At 39.0% G+C, this 21,672-nt stretch overlaps 1 protein-coding gene across 1 annotated transcript in view; it reads right to left on the bottom strand.

Annotated features, from left to right (window-relative positions):
- TRIM66 (tripartite motif containing 66) overlaps positions 1–21,672 on the bottom strand; it is a 39,206-nt gene that overhangs the window by 5,433 nt on the left and 12,101 nt on the right. The window contains exons 4-13 of the mRNA XM_054390516.1: positions 20,851–20,983; positions 20,108–20,224; positions 18,780–18,894; positions 17,366–17,512; positions 17,112–17,229; positions 14,889–15,781; positions 13,700–13,855; positions 4,113–4,385; positions 3,669–3,896; positions 709–776 (exon numbers count right to left, since the gene is read on the bottom strand). Coding sequence (XP_054246491.1) covers positions 709–776; positions 3,669–3,896; positions 4,113–4,385; positions 13,700–13,855; positions 14,889–15,781; positions 17,112–17,229; positions 17,366–17,512; positions 18,780–18,894; positions 20,108–20,224; positions 20,851–20,983 — 2,248 coding nt within the window. The remainder of the gene's footprint in view (positions 1–708; positions 777–3,668; positions 3,897–4,112; positions 4,386–13,699; positions 13,856–14,888; positions 15,782–17,111; positions 17,230–17,365; positions 17,513–18,779; positions 18,895–20,107; positions 20,225–20,850; positions 20,984–21,672) is intronic.

Genomic DNA, 21,672 nt, shown 5'->3' with positions numbered 1-21,672 from the left:
AATGACACATGGTTAAATCCAGTGATAATCCACAAAAGTCAACCCTACCCAATTTCAGCGTTTTCTTACACACTGTTATTTGGGCTCCTCTTCCTTTTTAACTGTGACTCCTGGCTAAATGCTGAAGATTTGGATTTTTTTTTTTTTTAACATGCTGATTCTTTAAGAAACACAAATGCAATCATTTTAAATTAATCACACGTGTAAATGCATTACTAACTTCTGGGCTAAAAAGTTTGCCCTGCTCTGTATATTTTTGCTTTAATTATCCCAACATAAGTCATGATTGATACTTTTCAGGCTACCTGCAAGTAGGAGCACAGCACATCATCAACTTAACTTTAAAATATCATTCAAGCAGTAGCTGAAGACAAAACTTTATATAATTGATGGTATAGGGTCAATCTTGTCACATTATATTTTTCAGGTTTAACTGGGGCTAAACAGTTTCGGACTGTTCAAGTCATATAAGTTTGCAAAAGTTTATTCATCCTGGAAAATTACACAGATTAACAGAAATGGATGAACTCACCACTTCTTTTAAATTGTTTTCAACTTTTAGAGAGTCCTTTACAACTTTCAGAATTATTATCTAGAACGAATCTTGAATTCTTTTTATGTTCTCCGTTATCATTAAGGATGACAAATTTTCTAAATACATGCATAAAACTTCATGCCCAGTGCTTTCATATGAAAAAAGACTGTTACCTGACATTCTGATTGCTTTTCATATTCATTTCTAAATGTTCCTTTTCACAGTTATTGGAATCTGGAACAGAAGATAAGAAAATGAATAAAATATTTATAATATCAAAGTCAGATTAGGGTAGAAAGTACTTCAATATTTATGTACTTCTGACTGCTGTGTAATATGATATTGTAAGTGAATTATGGAATCATTTCATCTATATGTATAGAAAACGTGTAGCTATTTTCTATTCTGGGATACAATCTTTGTCTTTCTGTTCTGAATATGAGAAGCTTTTCCAAAATATGTTGTCAAAATGGTTACACTCCTAGAAAATTATATATGTGCACATGCCACATTCATCCATATATATAGAATGTAAGTAATCCTCTTTGCTCTACAGCCTTCACTTGAGAAAAACAGGCCTGCTGAGGTCTGAATCCCTGAGGATCAGCAAGTCTCTGCAGTCTCCTGCTCCATACTAAGAAGCTTCACTGTATGATTCCTTTCTATTCTCCAATCCATGTAACATATAAACACGAATTCAAAACTATCCATTATATAAGCAAGTAACTGTAGCTGTTCACTGATGCTAGACACAAGAATAACAAAACAATTCTGGAGAGATGGGAAAGGTGCATTTCATATCACTCCTAATGTGTTATTCACTTGTGATTATTGCTTAGATGAAGGGTGCTAGTGATGGCTCAGGACAGAATTACTAATGAATGACAGCACACTGAGCTGAAGGAGCAGCTCTTGTTGCAAGCTGTAGAACAAGAGGATGTTCTAGTGGTGATGGGTTCCTAATATTAATCAACATTTCCATCAGCATCATGGCTTATGAAATAATAGTACCTGTAAAATTAGTGGAAAACACCAAATCAAAGAGGTTGCAAATCCTGTGGAAAATGTTTAGAATTTTAAAAAATCTTAATTTTTAAAAAAATCTTAATATCAGAGAAAAAAAAAAATCTCCTAAATCAGTGAGACTGAACTGAGATACCTGAGTATCAAGTCTAGTTGAGAGGCATCCCATCCCAACCTGCAGAAAGGTTGAAGCAGGTGGTCTCTAAAGACCCTTCCAACCCAAGCCATTCTGTGATTATGCTTATGAAGGATCAGATGAATGTAACCACAAAGGAAAACAGCTGACTAGGGAACAGTTCTGTGGAAGGAACTGGGGCTTAATGTGGACCATCCACTGCATGTGAGTCAGCTACATAACGCTGCTGCTGCTTAAAAGGCAAACGCCATCCTGCAGCATATTACCAGCAGTAAGGAATGTAAAACAAGAAGCTCTGCATGGCACCCCAGAGGCCTCAACTGCAGCACTGCCTCTGGCTGTGGGCAGCACTCCTTAATTGTAGAGAACCCAGAATAGCTCAGCAGGAACAAGGTGGTTTTAAATAATCACAACCCTGAACCATGAGGAGAGACTGAAATCATCAGATTTGTTTAGTCTAGGAGAGAGAAGGGAAGAGGAGGGTGTTTATGCAAGTCATGATAAAAAGGAAAGTGGCTGTAAGATGGAAAATGATGAAATTATGTACAAATTTTACTACATCCCTTTGGGGCTAGGATAAGAAATATTTTGTTATAAATTAAGCTGAAATGTTTAGCTTTAATATTACAAAAGGATGAGTCACTGGAGATAAACATCAGAAGCAGTAGGGTTTGGCAGAACAGCACTGCTGAAACCAGTAAATGCTACTGAGAGCCACCAGCAGAGATACCCTTGCCTTTGCAACAGCATTGATCTCTCCCACTGGTGCATACTACATACAACAAACGTATCTCCTCAGTTCCCCCTCACCATACACCTTCAAATAGTGAGAGCAGGATGAGAATTGCTCACTCCTGATCCTTCCCTGTGTAAAAGGAGCAGCATTAAATTTAATGTTCTAAGTCTTTCCAACCTCTTGCATGACAGGACCTGTGCTTTACACAGAGGAGTTTTGCAGCATGTTATATATAGGGAGATTCTGTATGATGGGGCTGTTTTCCATGTGTGGTGTCACAGGAGTCAAACCAGATACTACAAAGCTGCTCCTCTCATAGACACTTAAGCCTGACTGAAGCACAGCTTTTTAGGGTGCACCCGATTCATACAACTCACACAAATTGTTTTGGCATAATTGTCACAATTTGGTGTAGTACATATAAGAGAAGACAAACACATTTCCTTGGCTCACTGAGCTAGGCCTCCTTTGCACTAATTAGAATTCTCAGAATAAAAATACAGCACAAAGATAGAAATATTAATTCATCTTTTACAGAGAAAAGCAGCCAAATACTGGCATAAGCCACAGGATAACAGCTTGATCCTGCAACGCCTTGCTTGCATGAATAGTCTCATTGACTTTTAGAGTTTGCAGGAATGAGATTTTACACTGTAGCACAAGGATGCTGGCAAAGCGCCCATGAAAAGAGTTAAGTAAGGTCTAATTCTCCATTTAGGTTGAAGAAATAGGCCTTGGCTGAAGGGAATGTTCCCTGTTTCACAGTAGACAGAGCCAAGCAAAAGCACAGACCATCCAATATATTAACCCAAAAAAATTGCTATGTTACTGATATGAAGGACTTAGCAGAGGACATATTACATCTCAGATATTTTTTTTAATTGAATTTGGACTCTTCAAAACAGCTTTTCCATAGTCATAACTGCAGGTCTCATTAACAGAAGTGCTTCTAACAGAACTAATACTCCTGGTACTTCACATAAACACACTCGTTTATAGGTCATAGATGAAGGATGTTACAAATTCAAAGCATATAATTTCCATAGTTTTCCTCAGCAAATGAGATCAAACACACTTTTCCATTGGATTGAGTACTCTAATAATATAGTTGAAGCTTCCTGGGAAAGCACATTTATATGTAGGCACATTAATAAGCACTGTGCTTTGCAATGCTCGTAATTACAATGTTGAGAAAGAAAGACCAAAACCCTAACTGAAATAACGAAAAGGATGATACCTTCTTTGCTTCCATGTTGTCTCATTCTGGCATTCTTGGGTATGAAAGAAGTGCTGCTGAGCAGTTCACAAGGAGAAATACAATGCTGAGATTTTTTGATGGAAAGATTAATTGGTTCTTCCAGCACTTTTTGCATAGAAAGAGTTAATTCATTAACTACATCTTGCCCAGCAATAGCCAAGCTGCCTTCTAGAGGATGATCCACAGTACTGAAGTTTTCATTTTCCAGCTTTAGGGGGGAGAGTGGGGAGATGGGGGAGGGTGGGGTGGAGGAAAAGAAAATGTTATTATTAATTTTCTTTCTTTACATCTTCAGAAAATAATTTGCAATCAGTTTTCAAATACCAGATAAGGAAAGCCTTACTTTCTGAAACAGCTGCCTCTGACTGACTAACTCCATCACAATTGGATTTCCTTACAGTAAAGGAGTTTGAGCAATTCCTACCTTGCACTTAGTGCTGCCCTGGATTACATCACTCAGTGCCAGGCCAGTGGCAGCCCCTGGACTCAGACCACTTGGAGCTTTGCCTGACGTCAAGCTGTAGCTGGGCACTGGCTCTGATGAAGTATCACAGTCACAAAGGGCATCCGAAGATGGGCCAAGCGTAACAGCAGTTGCACCTTGCATCTGCGGATCGGCCAAGCTAGATAACCTTGTTGAAGGTAATTCCATTTCTAAACTGTTTGAAAAGTCCACAATGCTTATGGATGCTGAACGCTGGGAAAACAAATTAAAAAAAAAAAAAAAGAAAAAAAAGAAAAGAAAACAACAATACATTAATAAGCTTTCCAGCACCAAAATTCTACTGCTCTTTCTATAGTGGATAGACCCCCTTTCAGCTACATGTAATCAACCAGTTGTGTCAAAAGGGCTTGAAAGTATATACCTATTGTATTGTTAGACTGTTTCCAAAAGCTTTAGAGTTGCCACCATTAAAACTGAAAACTGGAACAGGAGACACCCAGGTTACTCTTCGATGATTGACAAAAAATGTCTTTCTTTCATCAGGCCAAGGGATCCTGATTTTTAACTCTCTACAATGAATGGGAAATCTCAGCATGTAAAATATTGTACTAAATGAATCCTTCATATAAACCCTACTAGCTTCTGGAAGTTATTACAGAAGAAATAGCATTCAGATCATAAAATTTACCATTTTATTCAAAAATCATCAGGTCACTTTCTTCAGAAGAAAGATTCAAAATAAATGGGGGTCAGATCTGACACAAGTGGATGAAAGTATCATACTGTCAAGGATCCTGAAAATTTTATGTTAGCAAATCTGTCCCGTTAAAACCTAAGGCACTTGACCTTTAAATATCATAGTGTAAATCCAGAAACATCCTACATGTACTAAGGAGGAAAGGATGTATATATCTAGTTTCCAGGGGAAGGGAAGTAGTTTCCAGTAAAAGTCTGAAATAGTTTTAGCAACATAAATTTTCTACTCTCTTGTGATTTGTCACTGTCAAAACTACAGAAATACTCTTATGCAAAACAAAGCAAATCCATCCATCTAGGTGACTTCCTTAAGCTGCCTTACATCCAGGAATGTGTACTGAAATCAGGACTCATCCAGCATTCATAATGAAGCAAATATAAGCAGTCTTAAGAAGTATGAAGATCTGTGTCATTTGCATAAGTAATTTTCCATTCTTTTCATCATAGTTCATTGTTGTTTCATCCTTGATAATTTACTAAATAAATCCTTTTCTTTTGACTACAATACAGTCAGTAGCACTCATTGTAGCATGACTCAAAGACAAAAAAAAAAAAATGTGTTGATTGCTTCTGAATTAGGGTTTAATTTCATTGTTGTACTTATTTTTCTGCTAGGGGCCTGTGACTTAAAAGTGAAAGTGAGACAGCACCCATTTCCCAGATTTAATTGGTATTTTTCTCAACTGATACTCCATTTTGGATTTTGACCATCTTATTTCAGTAGTGGTAAACACAGTAGTCTACACTGAGCTGTCCATTGTGCCTGTGAAAATCCTACACAATGCCAAACAAGTCAATCCTCAGTTCCTCTGTCCACAACGAATATCACCTATGTGCTAAGACAACACTATCCACAGACACTAATTTCCATCTAAAGATGTGACTTTATTTTTGCTCAATCTGCAATAGACACCACAGTAGGAGCCTTGTAGGACCAGTGACCACATATGCAGCAAGACAAAAAAGCCTGCATTTGAGGCAGAAAGAGGTCAGCTCTTCTGCAGTGCTAGGGAAGATTTGTACCTTTCTACCACACAGTGCTGCAGTAAGTCTGTTCTAAACAGTCCTTTCATGTTGAATAAATCCCAGGAAGTACTGGGTCTCTGAAGCCAGGGCCATTTTCCTCCTTTTAAGCCAAATTAATGTCCCTGAACTGAAGCTGCCTGAGCTACAAAAACTTCCTGGAGTCAGTTGGAATCAGTCAAACACATTCTTTCTACCTTATATTTGAGTTCAAATCTAGACCACAGCAAATGAGGAAATGCACTGGTGGAGGCACAATTTTCCATACTCTGTCTGCCAGAGCACTCTAAGAATGCTCAGGTTTCAATTCAAAGGAATATAGGTAGCTCAGAAAGGAATCCAGTTTTCATGGTCACATATCCTAAAGAAGTCCACAAAGATCAAAAATGTTCATTTGCTATCATAACTTGCTTGTGACAGATTCCTGCACATGCAGTGACAGATGTGGTCTATTGAGTACACATTTTTTTTTTAATCACAAGCCTTCTTCAGGTGACAAAAGTGATTTTTTCTCATTAAAGAAGTAAAACGAATAAGCAGAATTGGTGCTTGAACTGAACAGCTGGACTGCAATCAGTCTTGCCTTTTCCTCATATTTCAAAGTCCATTGTGAACATTAAATCCCTGTGAGATAGTTAAGTATTTATTTAGCTAGATTCTCAAAAGCATGAAGCATCTCCAAATTCCTGAGTCAACAGAACTACCTAACACTGTGTGCTATTGGAAATGGGCACACTGATGCACACACGTGGTAGGCACACCAACCAAAGCTGCACAGCAAATGAACTAGAGACCTTGTGGCTATTCACTTCTAATCCCCACATGCATCTTCCTACCCTTGTGTTTTCAGAGCATGCCATCACCTGCTACCTGCTGAGACCTGAATCTGTGAATACCCATCTTTGTGTAACTCTATACACTGCAGGTGAAATGTTAGCCCTGCAAAGATGATGGTGGGATTACTTCTGGCTTCAGTGAGACAAGTTTACTTAGTGGGAGTCATCCCTGGGACAACTCCTACTACAGAAAAAAAGAAACAGATGAATGCATAAGACTTTGTTATAACTAAATTTTTTATAGAAAAGTGACATTCAATTGCATTATATGGCTATATCTTTTTTCTTCTTCTAGTTAGCATCAGTTTCCTCAGAGATCTTCTTAGATTATATAAGCCAATATAAAACCTTACTCTTGTTAAAAAGAAAAAAAGAATAATGAGGCCATCAAGCTGCCATCTATCTTTCCCTTGGGGCAAAAGTTAATTTTGTGGTTATTTTAATGATGAAGCAACATTATGATCTTTCAGTGCAAAATATTAAAACTCACAGTTAAGAACAGACACATTCCATTCTGATCCATGGAGCTGCTGTCAAGTGTGAAGTGAACAATGCACTGGGAACAAGGCTCATTAATAGCCTATTAATTCACTCCCTAAAATAATCATTTCTTTTGCCATTAGCAAAAATTTCTCTTTTCCCTTGACAGTTCAGCAAGTTTTTGCAAATGGGATGCCTTTAAAGAATTGATCTCTGTTTTATAAAAGCTCTATTGCTTTTACATTGCACCCTTTGAACAACAACAAGCATTAATTATGCTCTTGGGTAGAGGGTGGCTTCAGCTGTAGGTTAATTTGGAAACTTTTGGCATTTCAGTGTACAACCTGGCACATGAAACTACATCTGTGTCATTATAAATGGAATTCTCATTGTCTCATCATTAATTTTGGTCTGATGGTCCTTATAATATAAAGGCAGCAACATCACCACCCCAAAATACCTTCTACCACAAATTTCATATCTATGGTAGAGAAAGGTAAGAAAAAAAGAACATGCAAAGTGCCTTCAGAGAACAAAAAATAAACAGATTGTTCAGACCAAATATTTCTTTGATCACTGTTGCATTTTAAAAAGGTCCAGTGTAAACATGCAGCACTAATACAGAAGAATTTTGAGAAGCAAATACTTACCTTAAAACACTGGGATTAGGATTTGTTAGGATTGTTTTGGCAAAGTCTCAAGGCTGTTGACATTAAATGTCACAGATAAAGCAAGCTAAAACTAGGAACTGCCAATTCTCTTTGCTATAAGAGAAATAACACACTGCAAATGGTTGCAGAGTAATGAACGGCTGCTATTAAGTGGAGCAATCCCCCTGGCAGCTCATTATGCTAGGAGGTTAAACAAATGTACTACTCCCATCCAGTTGTTTAACTCACCGCACACAGCAGCACTGATAACACAGTCTACACATGCTTCCTATTCCTATTTCCCAATTTCAGAAGAGAATCCAAGGAATTTCCTTTCTGGTTTTATGAGAAAAAGAATCCAAATCTTCCTTAACATTTTCTCTGAATAAAGTGGAGCTGGCTTAAAGCAGAAGGCGGAAGAAACTGTATGGAGCAAGCAGCATCATGTTTTATTTATCCCTTTTTCCAGGTCATGGGAAAAGGTTTTGTTAAATTAACATTCTGGGAAATGCACCTAATTGCATTAAGCATGAACACACTTGTGCTGCAAGCAACTCAATTCTTTAAAGTCAAAAAATACTCTGATGTTTAGGAATTTGCAGGACCCTAAATTCCAGGAGAGTACTATTATTTCCTTCACATTTAATACCCTAAAATTAATAGTAATTAGGAAGAAAAGGGGGAAGGGGGGGAAGCAGGGGTGGAAGGCGCAACAACCATAAACTTATCCTGGTCCCAAGCTCAGATTCTAAGTCCTAGGGTCAGGTATTAATTTATTATTACTTTCAGTCACTAGCTAGTAACATACTTAATGCAATACAGAAACACCACAAAAAATCTGTACTGTGCCCCCCCAACCCTTCCCCAAATTTCACATGATTAAAAAAAAAAAAAAAACCCACAAGAAATCAACAGTTAAGCACTTGCCACTGAGATGGAAGAGTTGTCACTAGTAAAGCTTATGATAAACATGTTGGGGCAAATACACAAGAATGCCACCTCCAGCAGACTGAGAAACAGCTGTTGTCCCTGATAATCCTGTAGTAACAGCAGCACTGGCATGTCAGAGCCTAGAAGTTCACATGCACCAAGTCCCCGAAGAGGCTGAGAAGTTCCACTATGATGTGTCATCATGTTAGTCTTGGATGAAATGTCACCATTGCATAAAACTGCAATAAAGCAAAAGCCTCTCTCAAAGTAATCTCAAGAGTGCTCCTTAGATGGCATGGAATAGTTTTGAGGATTTCCCTGTTCCAAGCACTTTATGGTGCTTGAGACAAACAGACCTCTTGATCTAAGGAGCTCAGACTTACTGCAAATCAAAAAGAATGGTACAAAACAACCAGTGTTACAGCACTACATAAAATTTCTACTGGCTTGCACCTCAGTCACTATTTCTGGTCACCCTGTCTCAAAAGGTTGTATCAGAACCACAAAATACAGGGGGAAATGGCCAAAGATGTAACAGACCAAAGAAGAACAAAATTACTTCCTTGGGGGAGAAAGAAAAAAAAAAAAATACTCTAGAGGGACCAGCAATCACTTTTCAGCTACAAAAAGCTGACCTATAAAGCACAGGTGTAATGAGGGTGATGAACACCAAGTGATTATTCACTGGTTTATTAGTAATAATTGACTAATATAGTGCATGGCATGTTCACAGATTTATTTTGAGGAGAAGGGGAAATAACATCTCAAGGGGAGAAACCCTCAAATGTTGCTAAGAAACATAACCAAGACTGAGTCTGACCAACACTGTCCAGTCTACTCACAATTAATCAGTGTCACAGAAGGCAGAACCATGAGTGGCCAATCCAGTTAGGTGTTTAGGATGAGTGCAAATGGTACAGACTGTTCCACTGCCTGGGACCCAACCTAACAACTGGACAAGAAAGTCAAAGAATCCTCCCTCCCAAAAGTAAAGGCCCTGCTTCTAACTAGAGAAAGGGGTGAAGTTATAGTCTGAGATATCCAGTTGGTCCTGCAACACCACCAGTGTCTGTTGCAGCAGTACCTGAGGCTCAGACTACAAATTTGTACTATAGGTGTTCAGTAATTATGGCTACATATAGCCTTTAGACCTCTTGCTCATCACAGTCAAATAACAAGGAGGTACATGTAAGCAAAATGTGGATTGCATGCCCTTTTTTACTCCTGAAAACACAATCAAGCCAAAACTAACTAATTATTCTCACCTTTGCTCCAGAACAGATAACCCCTCCAGGCCTGAGCACAAATTAATAACTCAGTATCACACTATGTAAAAGCAACAGGAGGACCATATCATTGCAGAAGCCTTGTAACCCTTCTCACAAAACTGATAAATCTAATTGAGTACTCATTCCTTCACACTGCAACTTAGCAGTTCACCAGGGTGTACAAAACTATTTGGCTAGAGCTTGGCACGATTCCCCAGAACAAAAGTGCAGGTATCACAACATTTATTCTGAAATATGTCCTCTCTCTTAATGGAGAAGCTGGGTATTTGGCAGTCATGGAGATGGCTACATGAGTCAAATATATCAACAGGAGAGCATGAAGAGAAAATTATATCCATTTTGCACATAGAAAGAAAATTTTCATTTCTAGTGTTGCATTCTCAAAAGGTACTAATCAAGCCCAAAGTTATGCTAAGTGAAGTGCTTGACTTATATCAAACAATCCATGGTCTAAGTATAGAAATATTTATTCTGCACAAAAAAATTCAATTGACACAAAAAAATAGAGCAATACACAGGAAGACATACAGGTTGACATAATACCACTATTAATGTTCCAAAATCAGAGAAACAAATGAAAACAAGCCATACATAACTGACGTTACATATTTAGAGACTATACTATACACAAGCATACACAGCAGATGGGCACAGATAGGAATTGCTCTGAACTTTAAGACATCAGTAGCCTTGATGCCAATGTTTCTGATTGACACCTACTTTATAGGGCTGGAAAACCAAAATTCTGTCTGCTCAAAGAGACTAGACTTAATTTTTGTCCTGGTAGATGGTAAAAGGCACACATGGGAGATCTTACAAGTACATGAAGTGTTTCGTTCTTGCTTCTCTACTGCATATCAATGTGAGGGACAGAAACCAGCAGTCATCAGAATATGCTGAAGAGGCATTCTTTGAACTCAAAGGCACTCACATGGCTTACAAGTGCCTCTCACCATGGTGACACAGCTGCACTTGCACTTGTCTGTGATGATCTGAATAATGTACTTGTGGTTTCCCTGTTTGAGCCATGTTGTGATCCCAATCTATTAATTAGGATCTGCTCCATATTGCTCCATGCATTACTATGACCTCATATGCAGACAATTCATCTAGTTATCAGTCACTACCGTCAAATGCAGGCCATAAACATGTTTACAAATCAATGCACAGATGTTTAATTACATGAGCAATCAAGCCTTGCTCTCCTCCAACACAAAAGAAACTACTGAGCTAATGGAAGCTTGTATTTTTTGACAGATCTTGGTGAGTGTGTAACTAAACAGTTCTGAGTTTTGTTACACCACACTGCTTTCACTTTAATGAAAGAATCTCAGCAGCCAGGGCATTACCTACTCCACCAACAAAGGCTGACAAAGCTCAGCAGAACTGCAACACAAAACCAAGGAAGACCAATATCAATTATCCTCCAAGCGGCAGAATACAGTTCTTCTCCAGGTACCAAAAGGTTTCTCTAGCCATTTTCTGTATCATATTTCCCAAGTGTAGCACTTTAGACTTCGCCACTTTCTTTTTTTTCATGTCTTCAGAAAACTTGACAGAGATGAGATGTTCTGAATACAGGCCATATAGAAGTAATGCCTATACAGAAACTTTTGTCTGGAGATGAGTGTGAAAATATTTCATCAGAGGAAACAGAAACGAGAATGAACAGATACATCCCTTTGTTCTTAAAGAGGAACCAAACTCCCATTTAAGCCCAGATTTAAAGTAATTGTCAGCAAAAGCAGGTATCTTTAAACAGCATTCATCGAGAATGTATTTCAAGGGTTTCCTTACTGTGCTGTTTGCCTTCATTATTTCTAATTAGCCATTGCCAAAGCTGCCAGCACAGTACAGCTTCATCCCAAACAGCTCATTACAAGAGATAAATACAAGCAAAGTGGGATACTGTAACTGTTGAACATCCATATTTTTTGCAGAAGCTCCACAAATATAGTAAAAAACCAGACACCTGTGCTTTCTGCACCAAAACATACACATCACAGCACCATTAGAAAAATTTCCTTTTTCTTTTCTCTAGGAGTATCTTCCTCTTCTCCGCTGGTACAGCGATGAATCAGACCTTGTTTGGTTTTTTTCTCCTTCTTTTCCCATCAGTCTATACTAATCTCTCTTGCACATCTGCTTCCATTTTCTTCCCTCTTTCTAACTTTTCTTGTTTAAGCTGTCAGAAGTATAGGTTATTTACAGGACCAGAATACAAAGGACAGCTTTTTCAACATGCAGGTAGGAAAAGCCTCTGAGAGCTGGCTCATTAGCATCACCATTTGTTTTCACAAATAATTTTGAGGGTGTGTCTGCACTACAAGAAAAGTGTATGCTCAGGTCCACAGTCTTGCTCAGACTTTAAATACACAACTTCAATTTTTACAATTCATACCCTAAAGGTAACCTTATCTTAGAAAATTTGCATAGCTTTCCTTTGTCCTGTGCTCTGTCTTCTGAGACTGAGGGAGAGCAGCTTCTGCATGTAAAAGTCCAGAGTAAAGGGATTCATCTCAGAATCTTGTGATACCATCAGCCTGATCCAGAAAGTCCATAATTTCTACAGGATTAAGTTAGCAATTGCAGATTTATTTGTGGCTTCCACAATTCAGTAATCATTATCTCTTCACGTCTTTACAATTCCCAAAAGAATCTCCAGCTCTCTGAATGGGTATTGCATCATAACTATGTTGGGTCAACAAAGCTACATGCTAAAGAAGGATAAAATAACTTCCTTTTGGGGGGCTAGTAAGAAAATACAAGTCCTTCCACAATATTACACACACACATTTCAAGAAAAACTATCCATGAAAAACACACAGTACACAACATGAGTCATGCACAGAAATCCAAACAGATTTGAGTTTGGAATGTTTTAAACTAACTGTACAGAGAGGTAAAAGGCAGCTTCTCTGCCTGAAATGCATAGGCAATATCCAAGGCCAGCAAGGATCTACTGATAAAGATGAGCTTTCCTGATTTTGTTTATGCTGCTTCTTCAACAGTTAGTGCCTCTTACTAGGTGGAATTATCAAAGCTTGGCTGAAATATTCTAGATATAAAGAAATCCATTCTTTTTCTGCTTATACATGGACAAGGAGCATAACAGAATTATATCCCTTTCAGACACAACATCTTCAGTTATAATTAGTGTTGTTATTTCTGAGGCAACTATTTTCAAGGATGTTTCTCAGTCTTGACTTCATCAGATTCTGACTCTTTTTTATCAAATTAACTGCTGTTAGTGCAGTAGTTAGCAAGTCCTGATAGTTATATCCATAAAGATAGGGACTGGGCAGAATTTACTCAGTGAAATATTCTGTTTATTTACTAGCTCACACTTAATCAGCCCAGCCAGATCTAAACACTACCAGCTTATAGAACAGCTGCCAATCCTGGCCTCAGCACAGCGTGTGGGCATCTTACTGGGAGATGCCCACTAGGTTCAGCTATGACTGTCTTCTAAGACTTAGCAGGCCTTTTGATGAGTTTTACTATACTTCTTTTTTCCAATCTGATTTCAAATTCCAATGCCATATTATATCTGATACTAGCATGTTTTCTCTTTAAAATATTAAAAAAAAAGTTCCTTATACCTTTCTCACTGGATGGAAAGCTGATTGTTGCAATGTGCTCTCAGAGGAGTGACTGCTGATACTGGCTTCTTCATCTAGTGACTGTGACAGGGAGGGACTTTTGTCAAGAGTAATTACAGGCTTCTGGGCATCAAGATCAGTGGAACTCTCATAGACCTACAAATAACAATTAAGAATTTGTGGTTTCAAAATCTTATAAAGAAAACTGGTAACAAATTCACATCGACTCACAGCATACACAACATAGCAAGACTGGCAAAAACTCTAAACCAAGAAAGATGTTCAAAGCCTAAGCAAAGAGATAAATGCACAGAGAAAATTTTCCCTCAAAAAATAATGGATTATAAATAACTAAATAAAAATGTGAAATGCTGCTGTAATGTACAGCTATTCCAAAAGCCTGCAGTCTGCCCCCACAGGTAAACCACTACTCAAAGGTGGGAGCTCCACAGAATTGACACAATGTGAAGTGGCAGCCACCTTTATGCTGCAGTCCCCGCTGTTTTGAATAAGTTTCAAAGCCACCTTATTGTGCATCTTCTCTGCCCTGTAGTTTGGATGCTCACCACCAAGCATTGTTCCTTTTCCAAAAGTAGGTTTCTAACCAACAGAGGAAAAGGAGAAATTAGCTGTGCTGACGAAACTAACAGAATAGTAAGTATGAATACTGATGAAAATCTAAAAGGACATACGTAGCAGCAAGAGCAGTTACCAGTGGAATGGGAAATAACTCCCAGATGTTGAAAAAAAAAACAACAAGAAAAACAACCAAAAAAACCAAACACAAAAAACAACCCAGTTGTTCTTTGCTCTCTTTTCACTAATCATTCAGAATCAAAAGGGAATCTTTTCCAAGAATTCAGAGCTTCGTTTCCAGTAAACTGAGTTAAAATGAAGAGTAAGATTAGTGCAGTCCTCCATTACATGTTCAAGAAGGACAAATTATGACGTTTTCATTGTCTCACCTGCTGTTCACCTTATCTACTTAAAGATTCTTTAGGCTCCAGGTAATGCAGCACTTGACAGAAAATTTTAACCTAATCTGCATGAGGCATGAAGCCTGTGCTGAATACAAATATAGACAAGACAATTCAGAAAGTTCAACCAAATACACAAATCTCAACGGTGTCTCTGATTTCTGAGCTTACATTGGCTAAACACAATAGGAAATAATTTTTAGAGAACTTACTGGTTCTTCATCTTGAATTTGTTGCTGAACTGGGGCTGGCTGCCTCACTATGTAGTTGATTTGACCCACTATGGTCTGTTGAACGTGCTGAGGTGGCTTGGCTTGGTTCAGCTGCAAGCTGGGCTGTCCTTGGGCCTGCAAAAGAAGCTCTAGATCCTTTTTCATCTCCTCCAGCTCAAACTGGTGGTGCATTATGTCCAGGCTCTGCTGGACGACTTGTTTGTGGGTGTTCTCATTCTGACCTGATGGTGGCGATGCTGGTGGCTGCTGCTGCTGCTGCTGCGGTGGCTGCTGCAAGTGGTTAGATTTTATCTTCTGGAGATTACCAAGTTGCACTTGCACAGTTGATGTCTGCAAACAAGCTTCTGTGCGCAGTGGTTGTAGATGGCTGGTGTGAACTTGCTGAGCCTCATGCGATAGAACGGCATAACCCAAGGGCGCAGTCTGCTGAAGCTGCTGGGCAGGTAAGTGCTTTCCCATCCTCCCAGAGACAGTCTCTGGCTCCGACCGCGGCTGCTGTTCCAGCTCAGACTGTGTCAGTTTCAGGGGCTGAGGGACACCCCTGTACTCTTTTTCACGTTGCTGCATGCTGTACTGCAAAGGAAAGCGCTGCTGGTGCAGTTCAGGAGGTTGTCGAAAATTGTAATGGCGATTTGTGTCTTGGTAAGAAGGCTGAGCTTTGTTTGGGTGAGGTACGCCGAGGCAGTGCGAGCAGCACGCAGGCACAGGACACTGAGCTGCAGCTGGAAATTGATGTAGCTGGCTATTCACAGGTCCCAGCTGTGGAGCTGGTGACCGCAGCCCCTGAAGCAAGGGGGTCTGTAATCCTTCCACACTTCCACAGAGTAGCACATCTGAATGAGAAATATGTCCACCTTCCATAGTGAAACCCCCTGGAAAAAACAGTAGATTTGCTTCCTCCTATGGTCTTAGCAAATTTACACAATAAAAAAACTGACTGATGGCCATTTCCTTGTCTTTATTTCAAATATAAAACATATATAAATATCCTATCCAAACAGTCCCTCAACATACTGTCAAGACAAATTTATCAGGATTTTTCAGTAATCTAAAATCACAGCAAACTCCCACTGATGTCAGTGGAACTCATAGCTGAATGACCAGCAAATGCTTTGAAAAATTGACCTCACCTTACTTGAACTGATGGATGTGGCTTATACTTTCATTTTTTACTGAAGTATGAGCATATCTGTGTAGGAACATGCCTGTGACCCTGTGATATCTTCTCATCTATAAGCACAAGTACAAAAGAACGCTTCCAGGGTGAAAGTAACAAAAACTAAAAGAGACTGATGTTATGTAGGTGAGAATCTTAAAAGTTACAAGTGACCCAGATTTTGTCCATGCCTTTAGTCAAGAGAAGATTATTCCCTGTAATATTGTTATAGTGTTTTACCTCATCTAGTTTTTAATAATTTAAAATGGGAAGAGAACCAATCTTTTGACCACTGATCTGCCCACTGAGGTAAATTTACTGTAAAAACCCACTGCAGTTGGGAAATTTATAGCTGGTGGGAAACAAAGTCACAGTATGCACACTCATTATACCAATAACACTGTATTTATTATACAGTCAATGTCTTACGGTAATTTTTGTGCTCGTTAACTTGTGTCTCAAGCACTACTCAGGTCTTTTGGCCACTAAGATAGTAAAGGATCTGAGAAGCATGGGTACAACTGAGCTCAACCACCCCCAGGTAAGGCACAGGAACTAGCAGAAGGCTCACTGCAGATACTCCATTTCTCCTTACAGGAGACTGCCAGAGTCATAGTGCTGTACAGTGCTATTACTTGCTGGGATTGAACCAAATTTCAAACACACTGAGGAAATTCAAGGCTATCTGATGGCCAGTAACACCACATTTTATGTAATATCAGTTATCTGTTGTGCTTCCACTAAACTAGTAGTTGTATTCTTACACTGAGATTTTGTAAGACCGTCAAAGACTATATTCATGGAGTGTATTTCTAGGTGATGTTTGCAAGGTAATATCTCTATATATTATGATGTCTTTTAATAGGTGACTTGATAGTACTGGAGGAAAAAAGAGGCAAGTTCAGCCATACTGGCTTTTCTTCAGAAAATGACAAATGTTACCAAACTGGAAGTCAAAACAAAAAGAGAGTACTTCAGGGAAAGTACTGTATGTCTGTATCTGTCTTGGGGAACTTGCCTAATAAACAACAATATGTTTGTCTTACCCAAATTGGACAGTTGTTTGGTCCAGTAGGAGGGATCCCAAGTAAATGCGATCTTTAGAGGAGGGCCTATGTCTGTGTTACAGTTTGTCTCTAACAAGCGTTGGATCTGAAATACAATCTGATAACAACCAAAAAATGATGATTTTATTCACAATCATGAAAAGTGTTTCCTTTGAGAAACATTAAATCCTCAGAACAGTTCTCTCCTTTACTGCACAATTTCAGTTTACTGAGAAAATAAGCATTGCTCTTACCAGTTCTTTACTGAAGAGAAATGGGATGTTGTTTTTACTGCACACTGCCCAGCTGATAAAGTTCTGCACATGTTCTACCTGTCTGCTTAAAACCACAACACCTTGCAGTTGCTGCTCCAGTTTCTGCCTCCTTTCACTGGTGATTTTCTGTTAATTTGAATCAGCAGAAGATAGTTGTCATTCTTTAGACACATCATCCATGCCATCATTGGCATCACATTATGCATTATTTGCAGCAACGCTGTTATTCAGAAACTCTTCTAAGCACCAGTCATGAAAAGAAAGTAAATCCTATGACTTCTCCAGGACCAACAAACCTACATCACCCTGCCCTGTGTTTAACAGAATAAAGTAATCCAAGAAAGCTGTAGAAGATGGATGAAATTTGCACCTACACCACTTTCTTGTCTCTTGCAATACACAACAGGAGAGGCTCAAGAGCGAATATCAAAATAGGAAGTATGCAGCAGTTCCTCAGAATGGTTTTCCAGTCTCCAGCAATTCACAAATTAAGATCCACAAAAAACAGAGCCTGCATTACTACCCTCGGTGTATTTTTCTATGAATTTGTCTAACTCCATTTGAACACATGCAAAACATCTTGCAGCAAGGAGTTCCACGCTTACTTACCATTTATGTGAACAACTATCTGCCCTTGCCTATTTTAACTCAGCAGCACTTCAACAGAGATCTGTGCATATACTTCAGGTGTGCGTACAGTTTGTTGTGGTCACAGATGACTCAAACACTGAAACGTTGTTAAAACACATAAGCGCTGAATTTACTTAATGTTTAATAACACTGAAATGAGAACATAGGTTTCTCTTTTTTGCTTAGCTGAGTAGCCATATTTGAGTCAAATATGTAAGTTCAAAGGTAGCCAGTAAGTGCTGAGTGCCTTCTCTTTTCAAGATCTGCTAAAATAACCCAAGAATATAACCTGGTCAGATCCAAGAGCATTTTTAGTGCTTGGCACGTTTCAAAATAAAATCCTATATACTTCAGCTGGACATGTAAAAACTGAGGAGTCAAAACTGCAGGCTCTGTAACAGAAAATAGACCAGAGGGTCATTTTCAACGCTGGTTATTAAATGTGCTGCTAGTGGTCTTCTACAAATGGAACATTACAATCAGAAGCTAAGTTTGCACGCTACTCAGAAGGTGCACACACATTCTCTATAATTGCATTAGAAATGTGGTCAACTCAGGATAAGCAAACATTTTGGTACTTTATCCTGAATCTTTGTCAACCACTGATTCCACATAAAATTCTACACTTAAAAAAAAGAAAAAGTAGTATTTGCCAACATAAGCAAGGGAACGATAACTCTCACAGCCTATATTCTTTCTATTGGCACAGGCATTATATTTAATTAAGCTCAGTTTCCCAAGTTGTCAAATAAATTAGCCTTACTTCAAGTTGTTCCAGAAGGATGTTTGTTCGTTTATTGATTTCATTCACCAAAATCATCTTGGCCATTTTTATTTGATTTTCTACCTTTTTGTATAAATGTTTTACTTCAAGCAGCCTGTGGGTAAGAGATACACCAAAAAACTGGTATGTCATTTGTTCAGAGCTTAGTAGTTATTTGCCATAAGAACTCATTTAACCATTAACAGAGAACTTCAATGAAGGTTGCACCATTTCCCATAAGTTCTCCCATATTTCTCTTCCAACACAGAATCACAGAATGCTTTGGATTGGAAGTGACCTTTAAAGGTAATTTGGTCCAACCACCCTGTAATGTGCAGAGGTGTCTGCAACCAGAGCAGATTGCTCAGAGCCCATCCAGCCTGACCTGGAATGTTTCGAGGAATGGGCTTCTACTACCTCTCTGGGGAACCTATGCCACCGTTTCACCACCTTCAGTGTAAAACATTTTTTCCTTATATGTAGTCTGAATCTACCCTCTTTCAGTTTAAAACCATCACCAGTCACAACAGGCCCTGCTAGAAAGTCTACTTCCCATCTTTCTTATAGGCTCCCTTTAAGTACTGAAAGGCTGCAATCAGCCTTCATGGAGCCTTTGCTTCTCCATGCTGAACAACTCCAACTCTCTCAGCCTGTCCTCATAAGAGAGGTGTGCCAGCCCCCTGATCATTTTTGTTGCCCTCCTCTGGACCCACCCCAACAGGTCAATGTCTCTATTGTGCTGAGGACTTCAGAGCTGGATGCAGTACTCCAGGTGAGGTCTTACCAGAGCAGAGCAGAGGGGCAGAACCACCTTGCTTAGTCTTCTGGGGATACAATTCTTTTGATACAATTGGCTTTCTGGGCTGCAGGTGCACATTGCTGGCTCATGTGCAGATTTTCATCCACCAGTAGTCTCAAGTTCTTCTCCACAGGGCTGGTCTCCATTCCATTACCCCCTATCCTGTCTTAATACCAGGAGTTGCCCTGACACAGGTGCAGGACCTTGCACTTGGCCTTTTTGAACCTCATGAGGTTCACATGACCTAACTTCTCAGGCTTATCCAACACCCTCTGGATGATATCCTGTCCCTCTAGCATGTCAATCACACCACTCAGCTTGCTGTCACCCGCCAATTTGCTAAGGATACACTCAATCCCGCTGCCTGTGTCATTGATGAAGGTATTAAACAGCACTGGTCCCACTATCAACTCCTGAGGGACACCATTCATCACTGTTTTTACTTCCGTTAACCTACATCTAAGGAAAATTATATTTTTACTGATCACTTTCACTAAAAAAAAAAAAAGGGGTAGGGGGAGGGCATTACCTGTCTTCAATCTGTTTAGTTGAAACTTGAATCCCACTTCTTTTCTCTTCTACTTTAGTTATGACATTTTCTAGGATCACTCTCTGATTTTGCAAAGCTTCATCAAGATGCCTGAACCTGTGAAGAAAGGGAAATTCTCACACCATGGTCTTTTTCTGTTGATAAGTAATCAACTTATCAATTGATAAGTCTAGGGGTCAAGTTGTCTTAATACTTGTTTGGACATGGTCCCCTGCTTCTTTTCTACTATGGATGTTCTCTCTGACAGCTAAACTTAATTGTTCCTCATATAAGCAGGCTCATCTTACAACAAGTGTTATTCTACAGACAGTTCCTTACATAGCTCACACAATTCCACTGGCAAGCAGCGTGCTTAAGCATTGGTAACTCTGGTCCTGTACAGTCGTGTTGACTTTGATAAAGACAGAACTATTTGACCCATGCTAAGTAATGAGTTCAACTTTTGATTTGAGGACAATCTCAGGAAGCATATGCATGCATATCTAGAGTCTGGGCAGATAATGCAACAAGGAAGGTACACACTGCTTGGAGCAGGGAGTGATTCTGCGAGGGCAGTAACCCCTGTGTTACGTTGCTTGGGCTTAAGACAACTGAATTCTGTTTGCTGTGACTTTTAAGACTGGACTAGCCTGCAACTTCAGCTGACTGGAAACACAGATGAATATTCCTAAATCTAAATTAGCTAGTTTTAGACAGGATTATGATTTAGCAATGTGTGCTACCTGTGTTCCTTATGCTCTGTCAGAAGGCAGCTGCGGCACGTGAGGGTATCACAGGTCTCACAAAACAACTTGAGTGGCTCTTGAGTGTGCACTGGACAAAATATGGAAAACATGCTTGCTTCATCTGCAGTTCCTGAGGAATATAAAGCAATGTTGCCATTGACAAAGATTAGTCTTATAGTCCAGAAAAAAAAAAAAAAAAAAAAAAAGAGTTGTCAGATTCTCACAATTTTATTGAAATTCTCAGTGCTATTTTTAAAATATCCAGACTTTGGAACCATCAGATTATATGAACCAGAGGTCGTTAACATTTTTTTCCCGGCCTTATACATCCTACAAATTGAGCACATCAAAGGGGTTCAGAAATAAAATCTTATTGTCCTCAAAACTGTCATGAGTTTTAAATATCTGTCATGATTTTGGACACCTACTTAACAACTTTGAATGCCCTGGTCTGGTAAGCCAGTTAACAAAACTGTATTGTAAAATATAGAAAAGCAAATGCAGAAAAGCAAGGAAGTCCTTTGTTCCTAAAAAGTCACACAAGGAACTGTTTTTCAAATTGTTTGTGGTAATTCAGCACACAATATTCATCAGCCAGGGGATACTGATATTAGGCAGTAAACCCCATTGCTAAAAAATTTTCTAAGGAGTAATGTGATGAAGAATAGACAGTGGAAATGTAAAGGGGAAACACTGCTCCAGTACAATTGATTCTTGTCTTCTGTGCTGGACACAACAGAGTGGTTTTAGGAAGAAGGAACACTGTCAGTGAGAAAACATGAAAATAAACCACTAAACCACGGCAAAACGAAACCCCCT

Source organism: Indicator indicator, chromosome 21 (assembly GCF_027791375.1).
Source record: "Indicator indicator isolate 239-I01 chromosome 21, UM_Iind_1.1, whole genome shotgun sequence".
NCBI lineage: Eukaryota > Metazoa > Chordata > Aves > Piciformes > Indicatoridae > Indicator > Indicator indicator.
This window is presented reverse-complemented; position numbering and strand designations above follow the sequence as displayed.